The sequence below is a fragment of the Nyctereutes procyonoides genome, unplaced genomic scaffold (genome assembly GCF_905146905.1).
Source record: "Nyctereutes procyonoides isolate TBG_1078 unplaced genomic scaffold, NYPRO_anot_genome, whole genome shotgun sequence".
NCBI lineage: Eukaryota > Metazoa > Chordata > Mammalia > Carnivora > Canidae > Nyctereutes > Nyctereutes procyonoides.
Window position 1 is genome coordinate 31938165 of NW_026575132.1, and position 18350 is coordinate 31956514.

The following is an 18350-nucleotide window of genomic DNA, read 5'->3' on the forward strand; positions in this document are numbered from 1 at the left end:
GTGCTTTCTTCTGGGAGCTTTGTGATTTCAGGTCTTATTTTCACATCAAGTCTTTAATGCATTTTTGGTTAATTTTTGTGTACAGTGTAAGACAGTGGTCCAGTTTCATCCTTTTGCATGTGATTGTCTAGGTTTTTCTCAACACCATTAAATAAAAAGACTGTCCTTTCCTTACTGTGTAGTCTTAATTCTTTGTTGTAAATTAATTGATCATATATATGTGGGCTGATCTGATCTCTCTATTCTGTTCCATTGTATCTTTTGCCAATGCCATACTATTTTGATTACTTTCTGCAATATCATTGAAAATCAGGGAGCATGATGCCTCCTACTTCGTTCTTCCTTCTCAAGGTTGTGGCATTTCTCACTGCAGTGATTCCACAGCTGCACTTTGCAAGCCAGGCCTTGACCAGATTTCAGGCCCCTCTCTTCTTGCTTTGTCTTGGGGAGAATTCCCTTTCTGAGGCTCCCTGATCACTCTATTCTGGGGAAAGGTGTCCTTGAGGAGGCCTGTACCCTGGCCACCTGGATAGCATGCAGAACACCTTGGAATCTCAGCATTGATCTTATTTTACCAGCTTGTGGAGGGCAGGGAATATACTTGTCAGTAGCAAAAGATATCAGAAAGTGGTACTGAGTGATGAGAAACAATAGTCATTTTTTTTTGGAATGTCTCTGGGAGCTAAGCACTAAATACTTATATTCATTTAATGCTTTCCCAGTCCTAGAACTTTACTACTAAAGAAACCAAGGCTAAGAAAAGATAAGTAACACGGTCAAAGTCACACATTTAGTAAGTAAGCAATAGAACCAGATTCTGATTCCAGGTCTTTTTCCAAAACCTGTGTGTGTGTGTGTGTGTGTGTGTGTGTGTGTGTGCATGTTGTTCCTGCTTCTCCTGGAAACTCTCACAATAATGGTGATGATTTTCCAAATGTTCTGACACAATAGCTTACAGTTTAAAATTGTTCTTTAACCTATAGACGGCATTAGCCCGAATTCTTTACAGATGAATCCTGTGTCAGATGTCATCTTGGTTTCATGATGAGTCATTTTTAAATGTGTAAGAATCAGATTTCATAAATAGAGCAATTTTTTCCTCATTAAAAGAAAACATCACCCCTGGCCTTTCCTAATGGTTAGAGAAGTGAAATCCTAGCCTCTCATGGGAGAATCTGAGGGGTAAAGGCAGGATGGTGGCCTGGGCATGGGGGACACAATGTTCATCCTTGCTCACCAAGAACACCTGGCCTCTTCCTGGACAAGTGACTTGGCTCAGTCCTGTTTGTGCAAAGTGGGCTTTGCTCTCCAGGGAGGAGGAGCAGAGGCTGTGGGCCTTGGACTCAGGCTGAATGCTCTATGTCTTAGTGACCATGTTCCTTGGGCCTGTTGCTTTATCTCTCTGAGCTTCGATTTCCTGATTTGAAGGCAGTGGTAATGAAAGTATCCACTTTGAGGGCTGTTGTGTGGTGAGGGCTGAGATGATAATGGTGCTAGTCGACATGATCACAGCTGCTGTCCACCAAGTACTAGGATGCCAGTTGGTATGCTCAGCTCTCCACAAGCATGAGTTGGTTTAATTCATGTAACAACTATGTTATTACTTAAAAGTAACATTGTAAAAAAATAAAAAATAAAAGTAAAAAAATAAAAGTAACATTGTTCACAGAAGCTATATATATATATATATATATATATATATATATATATATATATATATATATATATATTTGGTCTACTGGCTTCTTTCACTTAGCATAACGTTTTCAAAGTTTATTCCCAATGTATCATATATATGAGTAGTTAATTTCTTTGTTATGTGTGAGTGAGCAATCATCTCATTGTATGTATACTCCATGATTTGTTTATACATTCATCTGCTGATGGACATTTGGCTTGTTTCCACCTTTTGGCTATTGTAAATACTGCTTCTGTGAACATGTGTGTAAGTATATTTATTTGAATATTTGCAGGTTTTTTTCTGTAAATATGTAAGAGTAGAATTGCTGTATCAGATGATAGTTCTATGTTTAATTTTTTGAGGAACCACCAAACAATCTTCCATGGTAGCTGAACAAATTTTATTTTTACTGGAAATATAAGAGAGTTCCAATTTCTCCAGATGCTTACTAATACTTATTTTCCATTAAAAAAGTTATAGACATCCTAATGAGTGGGAAGTGAAATCTCACTGTGGTTTTGATTTACCTTTCTCTAATGGCTAATGATGTTGAGTATCTTCATGTGCTTGTTGGCCATTTGGATATTCTCTTTGGAGAAATATCTATTCAAGTCCTTTGCTCATTTTTAAATTGGATTGTTTCTCTTTTTGTTGCTTAGCTGTATAATTTCTTTGTATGTTATGGATAATAGACACTTACCAGATATATGATTTGCAAATATTTTCTCCTATTCTGTTAGTTGTTCTTTCACAGTCTTAGTAATTATGCATAAAAGCTTTTCATTTTGATGAAATCTATTTTATCTATTTTTTCTTTTGTTGCTCAGGCTTTTGGTGTCATATGTAGAAATCATTGCCAAATCCTAAGTCATGAAGGTTTACCTCTATGTTTCCCTCTATAAGTTTTATGGTTTTGGCTCTTATGTTTAGGTCATTGATTTATTACATGGTGTGGGGCCAGGTTCAACTTCATTCTTTTGCATGTGGCTATGTACTTCTCTCAGCACCATGTATTGGTGAGTCTATCCTTTCCCTACTGAGTGGTCTTAGCATCCTCGTTGAGGACTCTCATTCTATTTCATTGGACTATTACCCTTTGATGTGTCTGTCCTCAAGCCAGTACCATACTGTTTTGATTACTGTAGTGTTGTAGTAAGCTTTGAACTCAGGAAGTATGAGTAGTCCAATTTTGTTCTTCTTTTTAAATATTATTTTGGTTACTTAGAATGCCTTGCAATTCTGTATGAATTTGAGGACCATATTTTATCACTGAGTATGTTAGCTATGGTCTTTTCGTAAATGTCCTTTGTCATGTTGAGGAAGTTCCTATCAATTCCTAGTTTTCTGAGTATTTCTATCATGAGAGAGTATTGCTTTCTGAGTATTAGATATTGTCAGATACTTTTTTCTGCATCAGTTTAGGCAATCCTTTGTTTTTTTTTCCTTTGTCTGCTAATATGGTGTATTACATTGACTGATTTTCTTATGTTGAATCACTCATACTCTTGTATTCCTGGGATAAACCCCACTTGATCATAATGTAAGATTCTTTAAATATGCTGGATTTGGCTTACTACTATGTTGTTGAGGACTTTTGTATGTATATTCATTAGGAATATTGTCTGTAGTCTTATTTTTTTCCCTCTTTGTGTAGCTTCGGTATCTAGGCAGTAATATAGGCTTCCTTGCTGTTCCCTGAATATGCTGGACATACTCCCACCATAGGGCCTTTTGCACTGACTGTTCCCTTTGCTTGAAATGCTTTTCCCTTGGATATCTACCACCCTCTTTCAAGTCTACCCAAATGTCACCTTATCAAGGAGGTCAACTGCCATCCAAATTAAAATTGCAAATTCTTTCCTCCTCCACCCTAGCATTCTTCATTCTTTCTCTGCTTTAATTTTTTCTTGCAATGGCACTTACATAATATATAATTTACTTATTCAGGGTAATATTATATTAATATTATACTATATTATAATAATGTAGTATGTATTATATACAAGTAATATACATATTTATTATGTTTGTCTATACTCCTCCTCTCACATCCTAGATATGGGTTTCAGTTCATTTAAATTGTAGATCTATCCAAAATGCTTGTTAAATAGGTCAGCAAATATTTGTTCAGTTAAGTTGAATAAATCAACATCAGTGCTTTTACTCCTGGCATCTTAGCCATCCTTTTAAGGCTGGTGATGCTAAGCACAATCTGACCATGGGTTGTAAGAATAGCGCTATGGGCATGATGTTTGAAAATCAGGTGTTTGTAACTTGGGATTAGATTTGTGGGATTTTTGTGTGTTTGTTTTTATTTTTATTATTAGTTTTTGAATTTATATGCAGTAAAAGTCCCCCCCCCTTTTTTTTGCTGTAAGGTTCTATGTGTTGTCATTCATTTAATTTAGAGCCATGTGACCACCACCACAATCAAGATACAGAATAGTCCCATCACCTCATAGTTCCTGAATGTTGCCCCTTGATTGTGAAATCCTTTCTTTACCACTAAGCTTTGGCAACCACGGATGTACGTTTATAGTTTTGTCTTTTCCAGAATAACACATAAATGCAGGTATACAATATGTAATCTTTTGAGGCTAGTTTTTTCCATTCAGCATAAGGCCTTTGAAAGCTAACCAATTTGTTGTATGAGCTGTTCATGCATTTTATTGCTGAGCTGAGTAGTGCTCCACCGTCTAGATACAAGGATTTTTTTCCATCTGTAGCTTGTCTTTTCACCTTTAAAGTGATTTTCACAGAATGAAAATCTTTAATTTTGATGCAGTACAATTTATTAATGTTTTCTTTTATTGGGCTTCTGGTATCATGTCTAAGGACTCTGCCTAGCCTAGCTCAGGGTTACAAAGATTTTCTTCTGTGTTTTCTTTAAAAAGTTTTATAGGTCTGTGATTCATTTTGAATTTCTTTTACTGCAGGGTGTGAAGTTTAAGTCAAGATTTATTTATTTATTTTTGCATTTGGATATCTAATTCCTCCTATGCCATTTGTCTTTTGACATTATCCTTTTCCATTGAATTATCTTTTACCTTTGTGAAAAATCAATTGGCTATGTTTGTGTGGGTCTTTTTCTGGACTCTATTCTGTTCCATTGATTTGTGTGTCTAGCCCTTCACTAATTCTGTATGATCCTGTAGCTTTGTAGTAAATCATAAGACGAGCTAATGTGAGTCCTCCAAATGTATTCTCCCTTTTCAAAATTGCTTTGATTATTTTAGTTCCTTTGTCTCTGGTTGGTCTAGTATATATATATATATATATATATATATATATATATATATATATATTAAATATAACAATGAGCTTGCCTACATCTACAAAAAGTGCTGGGATCTTGATTGGAATTGCATTAAATCTAGAGGTGAATTTGGGAGAATTGAGACTATTAGATCTTCTAACCTACAAATATCATATATATTTTTTTATATTGTCTTTCCTTTTTTAAAAAAAATCAAGTTTTGTGGTCATTAGTGTACAGAACTTGCACATTTGAAAAAATATACCTAAGTGCTTGTTTTTCAAGCATTATTTTAAAAGTTGTTTTCCAATTTTTACTTCTAGTATATAAAGATATGATTAATTTTTACATGTAATTGTACATCCTGAGACCTTGCTAAATTCACTTATTAGTTCTAGGAATTTTTTTTTAATGGATTGTTTGGAATTTTCAATGTAGAGAGGTCTACAGAGAGGTTGTCTTCGAATAGTGAGGTTTTACTTTTCCTTTCCAATCTGTTGTTCCAACGTGGTATTAAATAGGAGAGGTAAGAGTAGACATTTTTGCTTTATTCTTAGTTGTGGGGAGAAAGTCTTCAGTCTTTTGCCATCAAATATTACATCAGCTATGGGGTTTCTTTCCTTTTTTTTTTTTTTTAGGTTCCTATTGTCAGGTTATGGATGATTCCTTCTATTTCTAGTTTACTGATAATTTTTATCAAGAACAAATGTTGAATTTTTCAAATGTTTTTTACTATGTATGATCGATGATGTTTTTTTTAAGTTTATTAGTATGATGGATTACATTGATGAATTTCTTCTTTTTTTATTTAAATTCAAGTTAGTTAACATATAGTGTATTGTTAGTTTCAGAGGTAGAATTTATTGATCATCAGTTGCATATAACACCCAGTGCTCATTACATCACATGCCCTCCTTAATGCACATCACCCAGTTACCCCATCCCCCCAACTCCCTCCCTTCCAGCAACTCTCAGTTTGTTTCCTATGGTTGTGTCTCTTATGGTTTGTCTCTCTGTTTTCGTCTTATTTTATTTTCCTTCCCTTCCCCCATATTCATCTGTTTTGTTTCTTAAATTCCACACAGGAGTGAAATCATATGGTATTTGTCACAATGACTGATTTTTTTTTTAATTTTTATTTATTTGAGAGAGAGGCAGACACACAGGCAGACGGAGAAACAGGCTCCATGCACCGGGAGCCCGACGTGGGACTCGATCCCGGGTCTCCAGGATCGCGCTGCGGGCCAAAGGCAGGCGCTAAACCGCTGCGCCACCCAGGGATCCCCCAATGACTGATTTTTGATAGTGAATTAGCCTTGCATTTATAGAAGTCCAATTGGTCATAGTGCCTTATTTATTTTATATATAGTTATGTTTGATTTTAAATAGTTCTTTAGGATTTTTGTGCCTACATTTGGAAGAGATGTTGGCAGGTAGTTTTCTGTAGTAGCTTTGTGTGCTTTTGGTACTAGGACAATTTTGGCCTCATGAAATACATTGTGAAGTGTTCTTTTTAATTTTTTTGAAAGAAGTTGTGTAGAATTGGTGTTATTTATCTTTTAAATGTAGAATTCACCAATGTAAAAGTCAGGGCCTAGAGTTTCTTTGTGGGAAGGCTTTTAATGGCATAATTAGTTTTTTTAAATAGCCATAAACTACTCTGATTACTTATTTCTTCTTACTTGACTTTTGGTAGCTTGTGGCTTCAAATGAATTGGTCCATTTCATTTAAGTTGTCAAATTGTGTGCACAGAGTTATTTGTAGCATTTTCTTATTATTTCTTTAAAGTTTGTGGGGTGTGTAAGGATATTCTCTCTTTCATTACTGATATTGATAATTTGTGTCTTTCCCCTTTTTTGTTAGTGTAGCTAGTGGTTTTTAAATTTTTAAAGTATTTTCAAGGAACTACATTTTTACTTTATTTTCTCTGTTGTTTTTCAGTTTTTAATTTCACCGTTTTTAAAAAAATATTTATTATTTCTTCCTGCTGCTTATTTTGGGCTTATTTATTTGTTTATTTTTAAATAGTTCCATCTCTTCTCAGCCTTTTGGCTAAGATCAAGTGTATAAAATAGTGTCTTACGGTGAAAGCTTACATTTTTAATTGGAGAGCTTTCTTCTTTTGAAATGTAAGCATTTAATCCTACACATTTTCCTCTATGTCCTGCTTTAGGAGCATCACAAATTTTTCTGATATATGTCCCTTTTATTTGAGTTCAAAATACCTTAAAATTAAAAAAATAAAAAAAAATACCTTAAAATTTTTCTTTAAACTTTCTCTTTGACCCACAGACTATTTAGAAATGTGTTATTTACAATATGAATGTACTGAATACTACTGATCTAGAAAGTGATTAAAATAGTAATTTTTATGTTATTTGTATTTTACCACAATTAATAAGAAATATGATGTTTAATTCCCATATACATAGAGATTTTTCAGTTATCTTTCTATTATTCATTTTTCATTTAATTCTGTTATGATCAGAGAACATACTTTGTATGATTTTACTTATTTGCTATGTTTTAAGGTTTATTTTATGACCTAGACAGACTATTTTTGACAATGTTTCCAAAGAATGTGAAAAGTGTGTATTCTAAAGTTGTTGAATAGAATGTTCAATCACATCAGCTGGTTGATGGTGTTGTTCAGTTCTATACCTTTGATTATTTTCTTTCTATTTTCCTATCAATTACTGAGAGAAGAGTGTTGAATTCTTCAGCTATAATTATGGGTTTGTCCATTTTTCATTTTACTTCTACTAGTTTTTATGAATTTTGGTGCTCTCTTGTGAAGCGCCTACACATTTTGGATGCTATGCCTCATTTAATGATTTTGCAACATAATTTTTTTTTTCATTCCTGGTATTTTCCTTGCTCTGAAGTCTGCTTTCTTTAAGATTAGTAGAGCCATAACAGCTTTCTTTTGATTAGTGTTAGCATGGCTTAAATTCTATCTTTATACTTTTAACTTAGCTATAATATTATATTTAGTTTTTTATTTTTGTCCATTCTGTCAATATGTGTCTATTAATTGGTATATGTAGGCAGTTTTACTTAATGTAATTTTTTATGTGTTTGGGGCTTAGGTATATCATTTTATTATTTGTTTTCTTTTTTTCCCCCTTTTTTATTCCATTTCTCTTTCTCTACCTTTTTGTGGATTATTTGAATATATTTTAGTGTTCAGTTTGAATTTATCTACCAAATTTTTTACTATTTCTTTTTGACTAATTTCTTTAGTGCTTGTTCTAAGGATTACAGTGTACATACTTAGAATTCTACTTAGAATTAATATTTCTACTTAGAATTAATATTTTGCTGCCTCAAATGGAATACAGAAAGTTTGATTCTTTGCAGATCCCTTTAATCTCTGCTACATTTGTTGTAATTGTCATGCATATTACATCTAATAACATTTTGTTTTCTTTTATTATTATTATTATTATTTTATTGGAGTTCAATTTGCCAACATATAGCATAACACCCAGTGATCATCCCTTCAAGTGCCCTCTGCAGTGCCCATCACCCAGTAATATTTTGTTTTCAGTTGTCATACATATTTTAAGAACTTAAGAAAAAATAATTTCCCATTATGTTTGTCCAATTATGTACCATTTCTCTTATTTTTTTTCATTCCTGAAATACCAGGTTTCTTTCTGCTATTGTTTCCCTCCCAGCAGAAAAACTTTCAGTATTATTTTTAGAGAAAATTATATGATAAGAAATTCTCTTTGTTTTCCTTCATCTGGGAATATATTTATTTTGTCCTTATTTCTGAAAAATATTTTTGCTGGACATGGAATTGTGTGCATTTCTTTTCAACACTTCAAAATGATTGTTTCTATACCTTCTGATTTCTCATAAGAAAATCCACAGTCATTCAAATTGTTTTTCTCCTGTATGTAACGTGTTGTTTTTCTCTGGCTGCTTTCAAGATTTTTTCATTGTCTTTAGAGTTTAGTACTTTGACTATGATGTGCCCGGGCTCAGATTACTTTGTTGATTTTGTGTGGGTTTTGCTAAGCTTCTTGAATCTTTAAGGTTATGTAGTCACCAAATTTAAAGAAATAATGGCTAAAACCTTCCTGGACATTTTTTTTTTACACTATACTCTTTCTCCTTTTCTTCTGGAACTTCTACATTGGGATGTTAGATCTTTTAGTACTATTATACATGACTTTGAGGATTTCTTACGTTGATTTTTTGTTGTTGTTGTTGTTTAGATTGAGCAATTTCTATTGATCTATCCTTAAATTCATGGATTCTCTCTCATCTCATTCTTTTATGGTTCTCATTTAGTAAGATTTTAAAATTTGTTATTGTGTTTTCAGTTCTTAAATTTCCATTTGGTTCTTTTTCATTGCTTCCACTTTTTTACTGAGATTTTATAGTTTTTCATTCATTTCAATAGTGTTCACTCTTCTTAGAGTGTAGTTAATAAGAGGTGATTTAAAGCTTTTGTCTGATTGAAAAAAATAAAGTTTTTGTCTGATACTTCCAACATCTGAGTCATCTCAGGCTTGGCATCTGTTAACTATCTTTTTCTGTGTGAGATATTGAGATTTCCTTGATATGTTCTATGCTAAGTAATTTCAGATAGTGTCCTGGCCATTTTGAGTGTTATGAACTTTAGCTCTTGTTGACATCTTCTGGAGAATGTTGATTATTTTGTTTTAGCAGGCAATCGACCAGGTTAGGTTCAATCTGCAAGTTCTTTACCCACCTTCTGTGAGTCGTGTTTCTGATATTAGTTTGGTTTCACAGACTTGGCAGTGATTTTTGGTCTATTCTATATTTTCCCCATGAAGTAGCCAGTCTTGGGGGATGCTTTACCCTTAAGATCATTTCTTAAAGCCTTTGAAATGTGGTTTAAGATCAGATTCACACATGCAGCTCAGAACTGAGCCCAGAGATTGATACATGGTCTGACTTCAGCCTCCTCTCTTCATCATCTTCCCAACACTTTATGGCTTCCAGAGGCTCCCTCCTTCTCTGTCTAGGAAGCTGAGGCTTTAGTTTCTCTGCTTTGACATGTACTTCCTGCCACTGCATCTGTTTCTGGTGCCAAGCAGGGAAAGGAAAAAGAGAAACAAGAGCAATGGAGGTTTCCCCTACACTCTTGGAACCATAGTTCTTCTGGTTAGAGAGAATGATTGTCTTCCCCCAGATATTCAGACATCTGCCTGGCTGCTGCTACTGCTGTGAGGTTGCCCAGAGGCTGGTTGAGAAATAATAAAGGAACCCAACAAAGAAAATCTCAGAGCTTCTCCTCGATGCTCTGTTACCTTTAGGCGTCTCGTTTCCTGTTCCTTAGACCAGGAACAGAGACCTTTCCTTGGTGCTCTGTCTTTGTCTGCACATGGTGCATACTTGTTTTCAGATTTCCTATGAGCTCATACCAAGGAATTCTGGAGAGGGACACTCCAGAAAATTCAACGCCAGTTGCATGGTGCTTTGGGTTTGGTTTCCTTCTCTGCTACAATTTACTTTTCAGAGTCATCAGAGAGCTGCTTATGTGTTCTGCATGAGTTTTGAGTTGCATTCAGTGGATAGGACAGAGTAGAGTGTGTGTACACCATCTTGAAGAGATCAAAAAGCCCTTGTGAGTATGTGATTAACATAAAATAAGAGCCTCTCCAACTCCTATGTGTCTGGAGGAAGGGGAGAGGACCAGGCAACTAACTTGCATTGAATACCAACTATGAGCCAGCCCCTGTGTCCCAGGGCACAAAGGTATTATTCTATGTCTCTATGAGAGAAGTATGGTATTGTGAATTCCACCGTACAGTTGGGGGAAATTAGGCTCAGATTAATTAGTTTAAGGTTACATAGGTAATAATTGGTAGACTGAGGATTATGGCTTGTCTTAGAAAGACTCAGAAAGGTTTGTGAAAAGCAGAAGATACGAGAAAGCTCAAATCTGATATCCTGCTTCCCCTCTCTCTACAGGGTGGATGAAGGGGATGCTGTGATCATGCATCCTGGAATCCTGTGCATCATGGTGAGACTGCTGCCATGGTTGTACCATGCAGACCACCCCCAGGTACTTATTGATGGACTCACATATTTGTCTTTTTCACATGACTGATCATTTAAACTCCTTCTGGTCAGACTTTCTCTTTTTTGCCTTTGTCTTCAGTACCCTGCATTAGCAGAGCCACCCTTGTGAAATACCTTCTGTAGGGGAGAGTCAGTATGTCTGTGACCTATGTTTGAGTTTTGCCCACCCTCCCTTCCCAGGCCATTTGAAACAGGTCATTTTTGCTAGTGAAGTGACCTCTTACAAACAACACCCAAACAAAAACTAGCTAAAATAGTTCAACCTTCACGAGGCAAACCCTGGGTGCTAAGGACTGCACTGGGCATTGGTGGGGCTGGAAGTCCTTTGCCCCCCACCTAGTCATCCATCCTGTGGGTGCTGGCTGTGATCTTGGCTTAGTGCTCTGCATAGAACATGCCAGGCTAGAAAGACGGACATTGTCCATGGATCCTGCATCCATCATGGGGACCAAGGGATAGTGCCTGGGCAGTCAGACTAAACAAATAATCTCACAGATGAATATACAATTACAAATTGTGACAAGTGATAATAAATGGGGAAAACAGGAAGCTGAGAAAGAATAATGGGAATGGAAGTGGGGAAGACCTAATTAAATCTAATTTAGAGGAAGGGATGGAGGTCAGGGCAGCCATCTCCTAGATGGTGACATTTAAGCAGAGCCCTGAAAGATGAGTAGCAATTAACCAGGCAAGAAGGAGCGGCTGGGGTAGGAGCAAAGGGGGAGAGTGGGAAATGTGCCAGATAGGGCAGGCACAGGAAGGCTGGAGCCCTGTTTAAGTATGGAGTTTTATCACAAGGGCAGCAAGAAACCTTTCAAGAGAGTAGAAGATGACTCTATCAGATTTTTGTATCAAAAATATCTCTTTGGTTGTTGCATGGGGAATGGCCTGGAAATGGGGACAGCAGTTAGGAAGTCATGTCTTCATTACCACATCGATGGTAGCTCAGATAGGGTGGTATCTGGGCAGATGTGAAGAGAGAGGAGGGACAGAATCACAGGACCCCAAGAGGAACAGGTCCAGGGAGTGGGAAGTGGGAGAGTCAAAGGCAACCCTCAAGTTCCTGTCTTGGTAAAACAAAGGGCTCCATTGCAGGGTGAAAGGATTGAGTAACACAGTAAGGCAATTCTTGTTGAGGAAAACCTGGAGAATGCACATGCTGATGAGTGTAGATAAAAGGAAATGAATTGAACTGAGCAATCAGGCCTGGTGCTAGACCCTTTCACAATTTGTCCCTCATAGCAGTTTTCTTGGGAGTATTACTTGTCTCCATTTTAACCAGTGGAGAAACAGAAACTCAGATAATTTAAATGACTTTGAAGAATTTCCAGTTGGTGGACCTGGTATTAAATGTGGTCCTACCTGGTGGCAGATCTCCTGGTCTTTCCTTTGCACAGCAGTGATTTCTATTGGAAAAGGAGGGGCAGGGGTTGCAGGTCCAGCTTTGCTTTTTCCAATTTTTCAGAAGGAAGTAATATGTTCTAAGAAGAAATGAAGACCAGTGGTGTTATTAATCACAGCCTGAAAATGACAATGACCTAGTAAAATATTGCAAGCCCTCCAAAATCAGTGAGAGAGGTGAAGTGGGGGAGCAAAGTCCTTAGATGTATAGGGAAGGGAACTGTTTTCACTGAGGAAATTCTGTAGTATTTCATACAGGATTGAAAAAATAGACTGACCCAGTTCCACATCGCTTTGAGCCATTGTAACTAGAATCTTTTTTTTTTTTTCTGGTTCCTGTCCCTTTGCTGGAAAGTGACGATGAAGTGATTATCAAGCCAAAGAATAGAGACACATCTCATAGTGAAATGGAATACATTTACATTTTTTCAACATTTACAGAAAAGCAGGAGGCTGGAATAAAATGGGCTTGATTGCTTCTTTAGTTACCTGTTACTGTGTCAAGTTAATAAACTATATCATTTTTTCTCATGGTTCCTGTGGGTAAAAATTTGGATAGGCACAGCAGGGACAGCTCATCTCTGTACCACACGGTGTTGGATGGGCTGGACCATTTTAGATGTCTTCTTTACTCATACAGCTGGTACCTCATAAGGCTGGCTCCAATGACAGGGGCTCCTCAGCTGGGCAGATGTCTGGGGCCTTGGTGTGAGCAGTTAATAGGATCCTGGGTTCTCTTCCATGTAGCCCTCTCCATCTGGCCTCTACCTGTGTCCCTCCAAGTGAATTCTCCAACAGGTCAAGCTCAGGGATCCCAAAGACACAAAAGTGGAAGCTGCCAGGCTTTCCAAAGGCTTAGGCCTTGAACAACCTAGCTTTGCTTCCATAGCGTTGGTATATTGGTCAAAGTGAGTCACAAGTTCAGCCTAGACTCAGGGAGAAGGGCCATATGCCACCCCTACTGATGTAAGGGGTATTGCCTGTGAATATAGGATAGAGGGAATTGTTGAGGGTCATCTTTGAAGACCAGCACCTACTTGCCTTAAGCATCAACTGGTATATAAAAATATTTAACCTCTACATAAAGTGTCCTCTAGTTCTTTACATGTCTTCTAGTCATTTAGTTGCCTCAAGTCTGGGACTTTACTTTCTTTACCTTGGTATTCAAGGCAGGACCTTCCTGGAGCATTTTGGAAACTAATCCACACTTAGGGATTATGCCAGGCATGTTGTTTCATCAATATTCATAATAGCTCATCCCAGTACACTAGAATCCTCCCACAAGGCAGGTGTTTGTGGCTCAAGAAAGCTATGTGACTTCCTACAGTCATGGAGCTGGTGAGGGGAGGCCTGGAACTCATTCCCAGGCCCCAGATCAAGGTGTCCTTGACAAATGGTTCTCTCACCTCTGCGGCTTTTGCAGAATGTAAGTAAGGTCATGCATTCTTGGCATTGTACATTTTTCCAGGTGCAATAGCCTTATTGTAAGGATGCCTGACTTCCTTAGCTGTATTTCCAGCCATGTAGTGTACTTGGAATGAGAACAACCAAGCCAGGGGTGTAATAGCCAAACAGTTGGTGATGAATGTGTTGTGCAAAACTTCACTGCAGTGATACAGAGCAGAGTGTGGCCTCTCTCTCCACTGCTAGTGCATGTAAATTGTGCAGCTGAACCTGAGCTTCAGATAAACTCTGTGAGTTGTCACATTAGAGTATGTAGTGGAACTTGACTCCTTTGTGATAATAATCGGACACATTAAGTATGCAAATGAGAATTCCATTTGGTAAGATTCTTTTTCTCTATTCAGGTCACAATAAGTAATTTAGGAAAAGTCTAATTCTCCCTCACTGTCTCTCAAAATGCAAATGAAACGTAGTGATGCATTTTGTCAGATATTTCCTGCAGATGCCAAATCAGCCACTATTAAAAGTTGAATAATTACAGTAATTAATTTCTGAAAGGGAAGGTGGGAAACCTCATAACAATCAATAGAATACTAAATCAAATGAGAAATGAGACCACACAGGAAAATGCTGGAATGAAAAGGACTGTAGGATCGCTCTTTGGAGCAAGAAGTTTCAGTAGATGGCAGTGTTACTAAGAAGATGGAATGTGAGTTCCCCTCATCTCCCTGTAGGTTGGCTTGATGGTTCCCAGCACTATACTCTTAGCCACCTTCCTGCCTGATGGGTGCTCTTCCTTCCTGATAGATGGGAACTTGATGACTTTCCAAGGTATAGATGTCATTTCAGGAGTGACAACTTAAATAACTACATACATAGGTTGTCTGATCTATTTCTAATTATGTCCACATGAAATTTGTTTTGTTCACAACCAAAAGGTGTCTTTTTCCCTCTCCAAAATGTTACACCATGTGCTACTCTTGGAAAGATGATCCAGCTGTATCATCACCAGTATTAAAATTGGACAGTGGGAGTTGAATTGTGAATGTTGCTGTCCTAAGCATGAGGCAAAAACAGAGTCCAACCCAGTTCTCTGGGAGCTGAGTTGGCCTCAAAAAGAAACAACTCATTGGGAAGAAGACATTTTCCCTTTCTAGCATGCTCAGCAGCCACGATCGTCTTACTGTAGGAATGTGACTGTTAACAGGAATTTTGACCAGTCCTATGAGGGCTAGCTGGTTCCCAGCATCACTCTGCTTTCATTAGGATTGTGGTCTTTATTCAGTTCCTAGCAGAGGAGTATTTGCTTGTGCTCATGACAACTGTAACTCAGAGGGTGGGAAGCTGGATCTAGTTTAGCAAAGGTAGAACTCACTGCAGTGGAGCAACCAATGTGATACATGTGCACCCGTGAATAATTTTACTCAAGCACCTTCTAGATGCCACTGGGGATTCAGAGGCAAATTTCACAGGAACTCACAGTCTGAGTTGAGAGTAGTAGAGAGAGGAGTGTAGAAGACAGTAAAACCATATTTGATGGCAACAAAAGTTTGCCCACAGAGCCTTGTGACAGAGGGGAGGGAAAACCTTAGAGAGTTGGGGGACACTGGAGCCAGACTTTAAAGAAAAGACATGCCCATACCAGATCAGGTAGAGGAGGGAGGAAAGACAAGAAGCTCATCCTCAGAAAGAGGCACACATGAGGATTTTTAGTAGTTTAACTAGGCTAGGATAGACCATGTGGATAGAAAGGCAATGTGTGGGGCTGCAAAGTCTGGTCAAAGCCACATAATGAAGGGCCTTGAATGCCATGCTAAGAGAATTGAACTTTATTGAGATACCATCCATCATCATCATCATCATCATGAGCAGTATAATCTTTAGTGAACACTGCTATATGTAGGCAGAGGCCAGGCTCTGAAGACAGCAGAATTTCATCGTATTTCAGCTCTGCCAAAATAGGCATGCAGCCACAGGAAATAATTTAACCTCTGTGATCCTTTACCTTCTTTGCTGTAGTAGGGGGATAATAATATCTTCCTTGTGGCATTATTGTTAGGATTCAATGAAGCAATGCAGTGAATGCTCAGCACAGAGAGCGGAAAGTACACTGCAGCATGGGAAACACTTGCTAAATGGTGGAACTACTGCTATTAGTTACCAGAAGCTCTACAAGCATTTTATCATTTAATCCCTATAATAACCTTGCAAGGTGGGTATCAGTATTCCCACTCCGATGATGAAGACTTGAAACTTGTACAAGTTGAGCGACAGAGTTAACACAGTTGCTAGGTGGTAGATGTCGGTGATGCCAGGCTCCTGGACCTCCTACTTCTCTGCCAAGTGGCTTTTCCTGTATGGACATGGTAGCCATGAGAAGCTACTGGAAAGCAACAACATGATCAGACCTAGGCACTAGAGAGACCATGGTCTACAGTCATTTGGCACTGTGAGTCACTGTTGGGTGTGTTCCAGATTGTACTACCACAGAACTGTCCTGCATGGTCTGATGGAACAGATAAAAGATCAGGCTCAGCGCTATATTTGTTTATCAGCTCATTCATGCCTTAATTTGGAAAAGCGTGCCATTTTCTGGAATTAGCCTGCATTTCAAACACATTGAACTAATCATATGGGTTTCAAATAACTAAAATATTGACAGCATTAATAGCCCTGGGTAGCATTGTATAAGGGCAGGCTATTTGAAAGAGCCATTTCCCCCAACAAGGAAATAGGTTAAGTAGGAGTCTCATTTTGTTAAATTATGACACATTAGAAATTCCAAATATTTGGAATACTTAAATGTTGAATTTTAAAAGGTTTAATTTTAAGTATCCTAGGCTCTTTCATACTGAAACCCCCTCCCCACCCCCATTTCTATTGTTCCTAAGTGGGAAAATCTCAATCCTGGTCAAAATCCAGTTTACTTTTTAGGGTAACCTCTTAAATAGAGGTTAATAAACCTCTATTTATCACATATAATAATATGTAATAATCATAATCTTACATGATGACTAAGATGATCAAAAACAAAACACAATGGATGTAGAATGATGGAGTAGAAGTTAAAGTTGGATGGGAAGACCTCTGGCTCAGTTATCAGGTGAGCTTGCTTCTAGTCCCTTTTCCTATCATTCTGTGGCTGATGTAGGCTAACTTCTGGTCTCCACACCTCAGTTTCAGCTACTCAGATTTGGCCTAGATCACAGAGGTTGCAAGCTCAATGTCTTGGGGCCAAGAATATAAAGGAAATTGTTGGTGGAAATAATAGAGAGTGGCGAGGCCTGTCCTATAGGGAAGAGTACTTGCCCTGTCCAAAGGCACTTTCACTTAAATAAGGGGCAGTAAAATAGAAGGGAAGCCAAACTATGCCCACCAAGTAAAACACTTTTATACATTATCAATTTAGGACCCTTATGAGATCAGTTCCCTTCTTTATAATGAATGCATGACACTGTGTTAAAATCATGGGATTTGGAGTAAGACCTGGGTTGAGTACCAGTTTCTGATGCTCATTAGCTATGTGACCTTAGGAAATTGATATATCATCCAGTCTCAGTGCCCCCTTATAATATTTTTCCTATTGGGAAAAATAGTGGAGAGTATAGTTTGAAAAGGACAGCACAGTATTTGGCACACAGTATCTGCTCATCAGACACTGGCTCCATTATACACACTCCCCCCCCTCCTCTTCTAGCTTTGGCAGTCTGTATTCCTAGGACTCTGGGTCATACTGTATAGAAATTTGGAAATAATAAATGGAAGATGATACATTTTAGGTATATTTCTGACTGGTGTTTTACTATTATTAAATTAATAACAGAATTGATGTTGAGCTATATGTTACAGTCTACTTGGAATCAAAGGACTATGTCCTCTCTTTTTCCCGTTTTGCATTTGATCCATTACCTCAATGAACTCAAATGGCAGATGACATAAAGCTGGAAGGAGGAGTTACCCACTGGCTGACAAAATGGGGATGTGAAGCATTCCTGGCAGTCTCAGGAATGGATCAGAATCTTGTTGGGTCAAAATTCAGCAGAGATAATCAGGCCTGTGCTCATGTCTTAATGCACGTATACACAGGGTGGGGAAGACAGAATAGAATATGTGAAAGAGTCCTAGGGGGTTTAGTGCATGGTCAGTAATTGTCTGAAGTAGGGTGAGGACACTGCTATGGGTAATTCTACTTCCTACTATATTTATAGAAGTATAGTGTCCAGCTAAAGGGAGGTGGTAGCTCCATGACCCTCTAACATGCCACATCTCTGTTTGTCCAGAGGTGAGAAGCCAGGATGGTGAGGGATCTGAAAAATCCTCCTTAGTCATGGAAAGAATAGTGAACAGACCTAACAGACCTCAGAGTAAGTAGCTTAGAGAGAAATGATATTGGGGAAATAAGAGCTGGGCAAATACTTGTTAGTTGACTGGTGGTAGAAGAGTACACACAAAGGCCAGTTAGTTAAGCAGCAATGATTTGGGCTCAGTATAAGGACGAACTTGCCCAGACTAGATGGGCAGCTGCGGAGGTAGTGAGCTAGTCT

At 37.7% G+C, this 18350-nt stretch overlaps 1 protein-coding gene across 1 annotated transcript in view; it reads left to right on the forward strand.

Annotated features, from left to right (window-relative positions):
- Window positions 1-18350, forward strand: part of WDFY4 (WDFY family member 4) — a 284669-nt gene that overhangs the window by 54091 nt on the left and 212228 nt on the right. The window contains exon 13 of the mRNA XM_055345541.1: window positions 10891-10984. Within this exon, the coding sequence (XP_055201516.1) occupies window positions 10891-10984 (94 nt within the window). The remainder of the gene's footprint in view (window positions 1-10890; window positions 10985-18350) is intronic.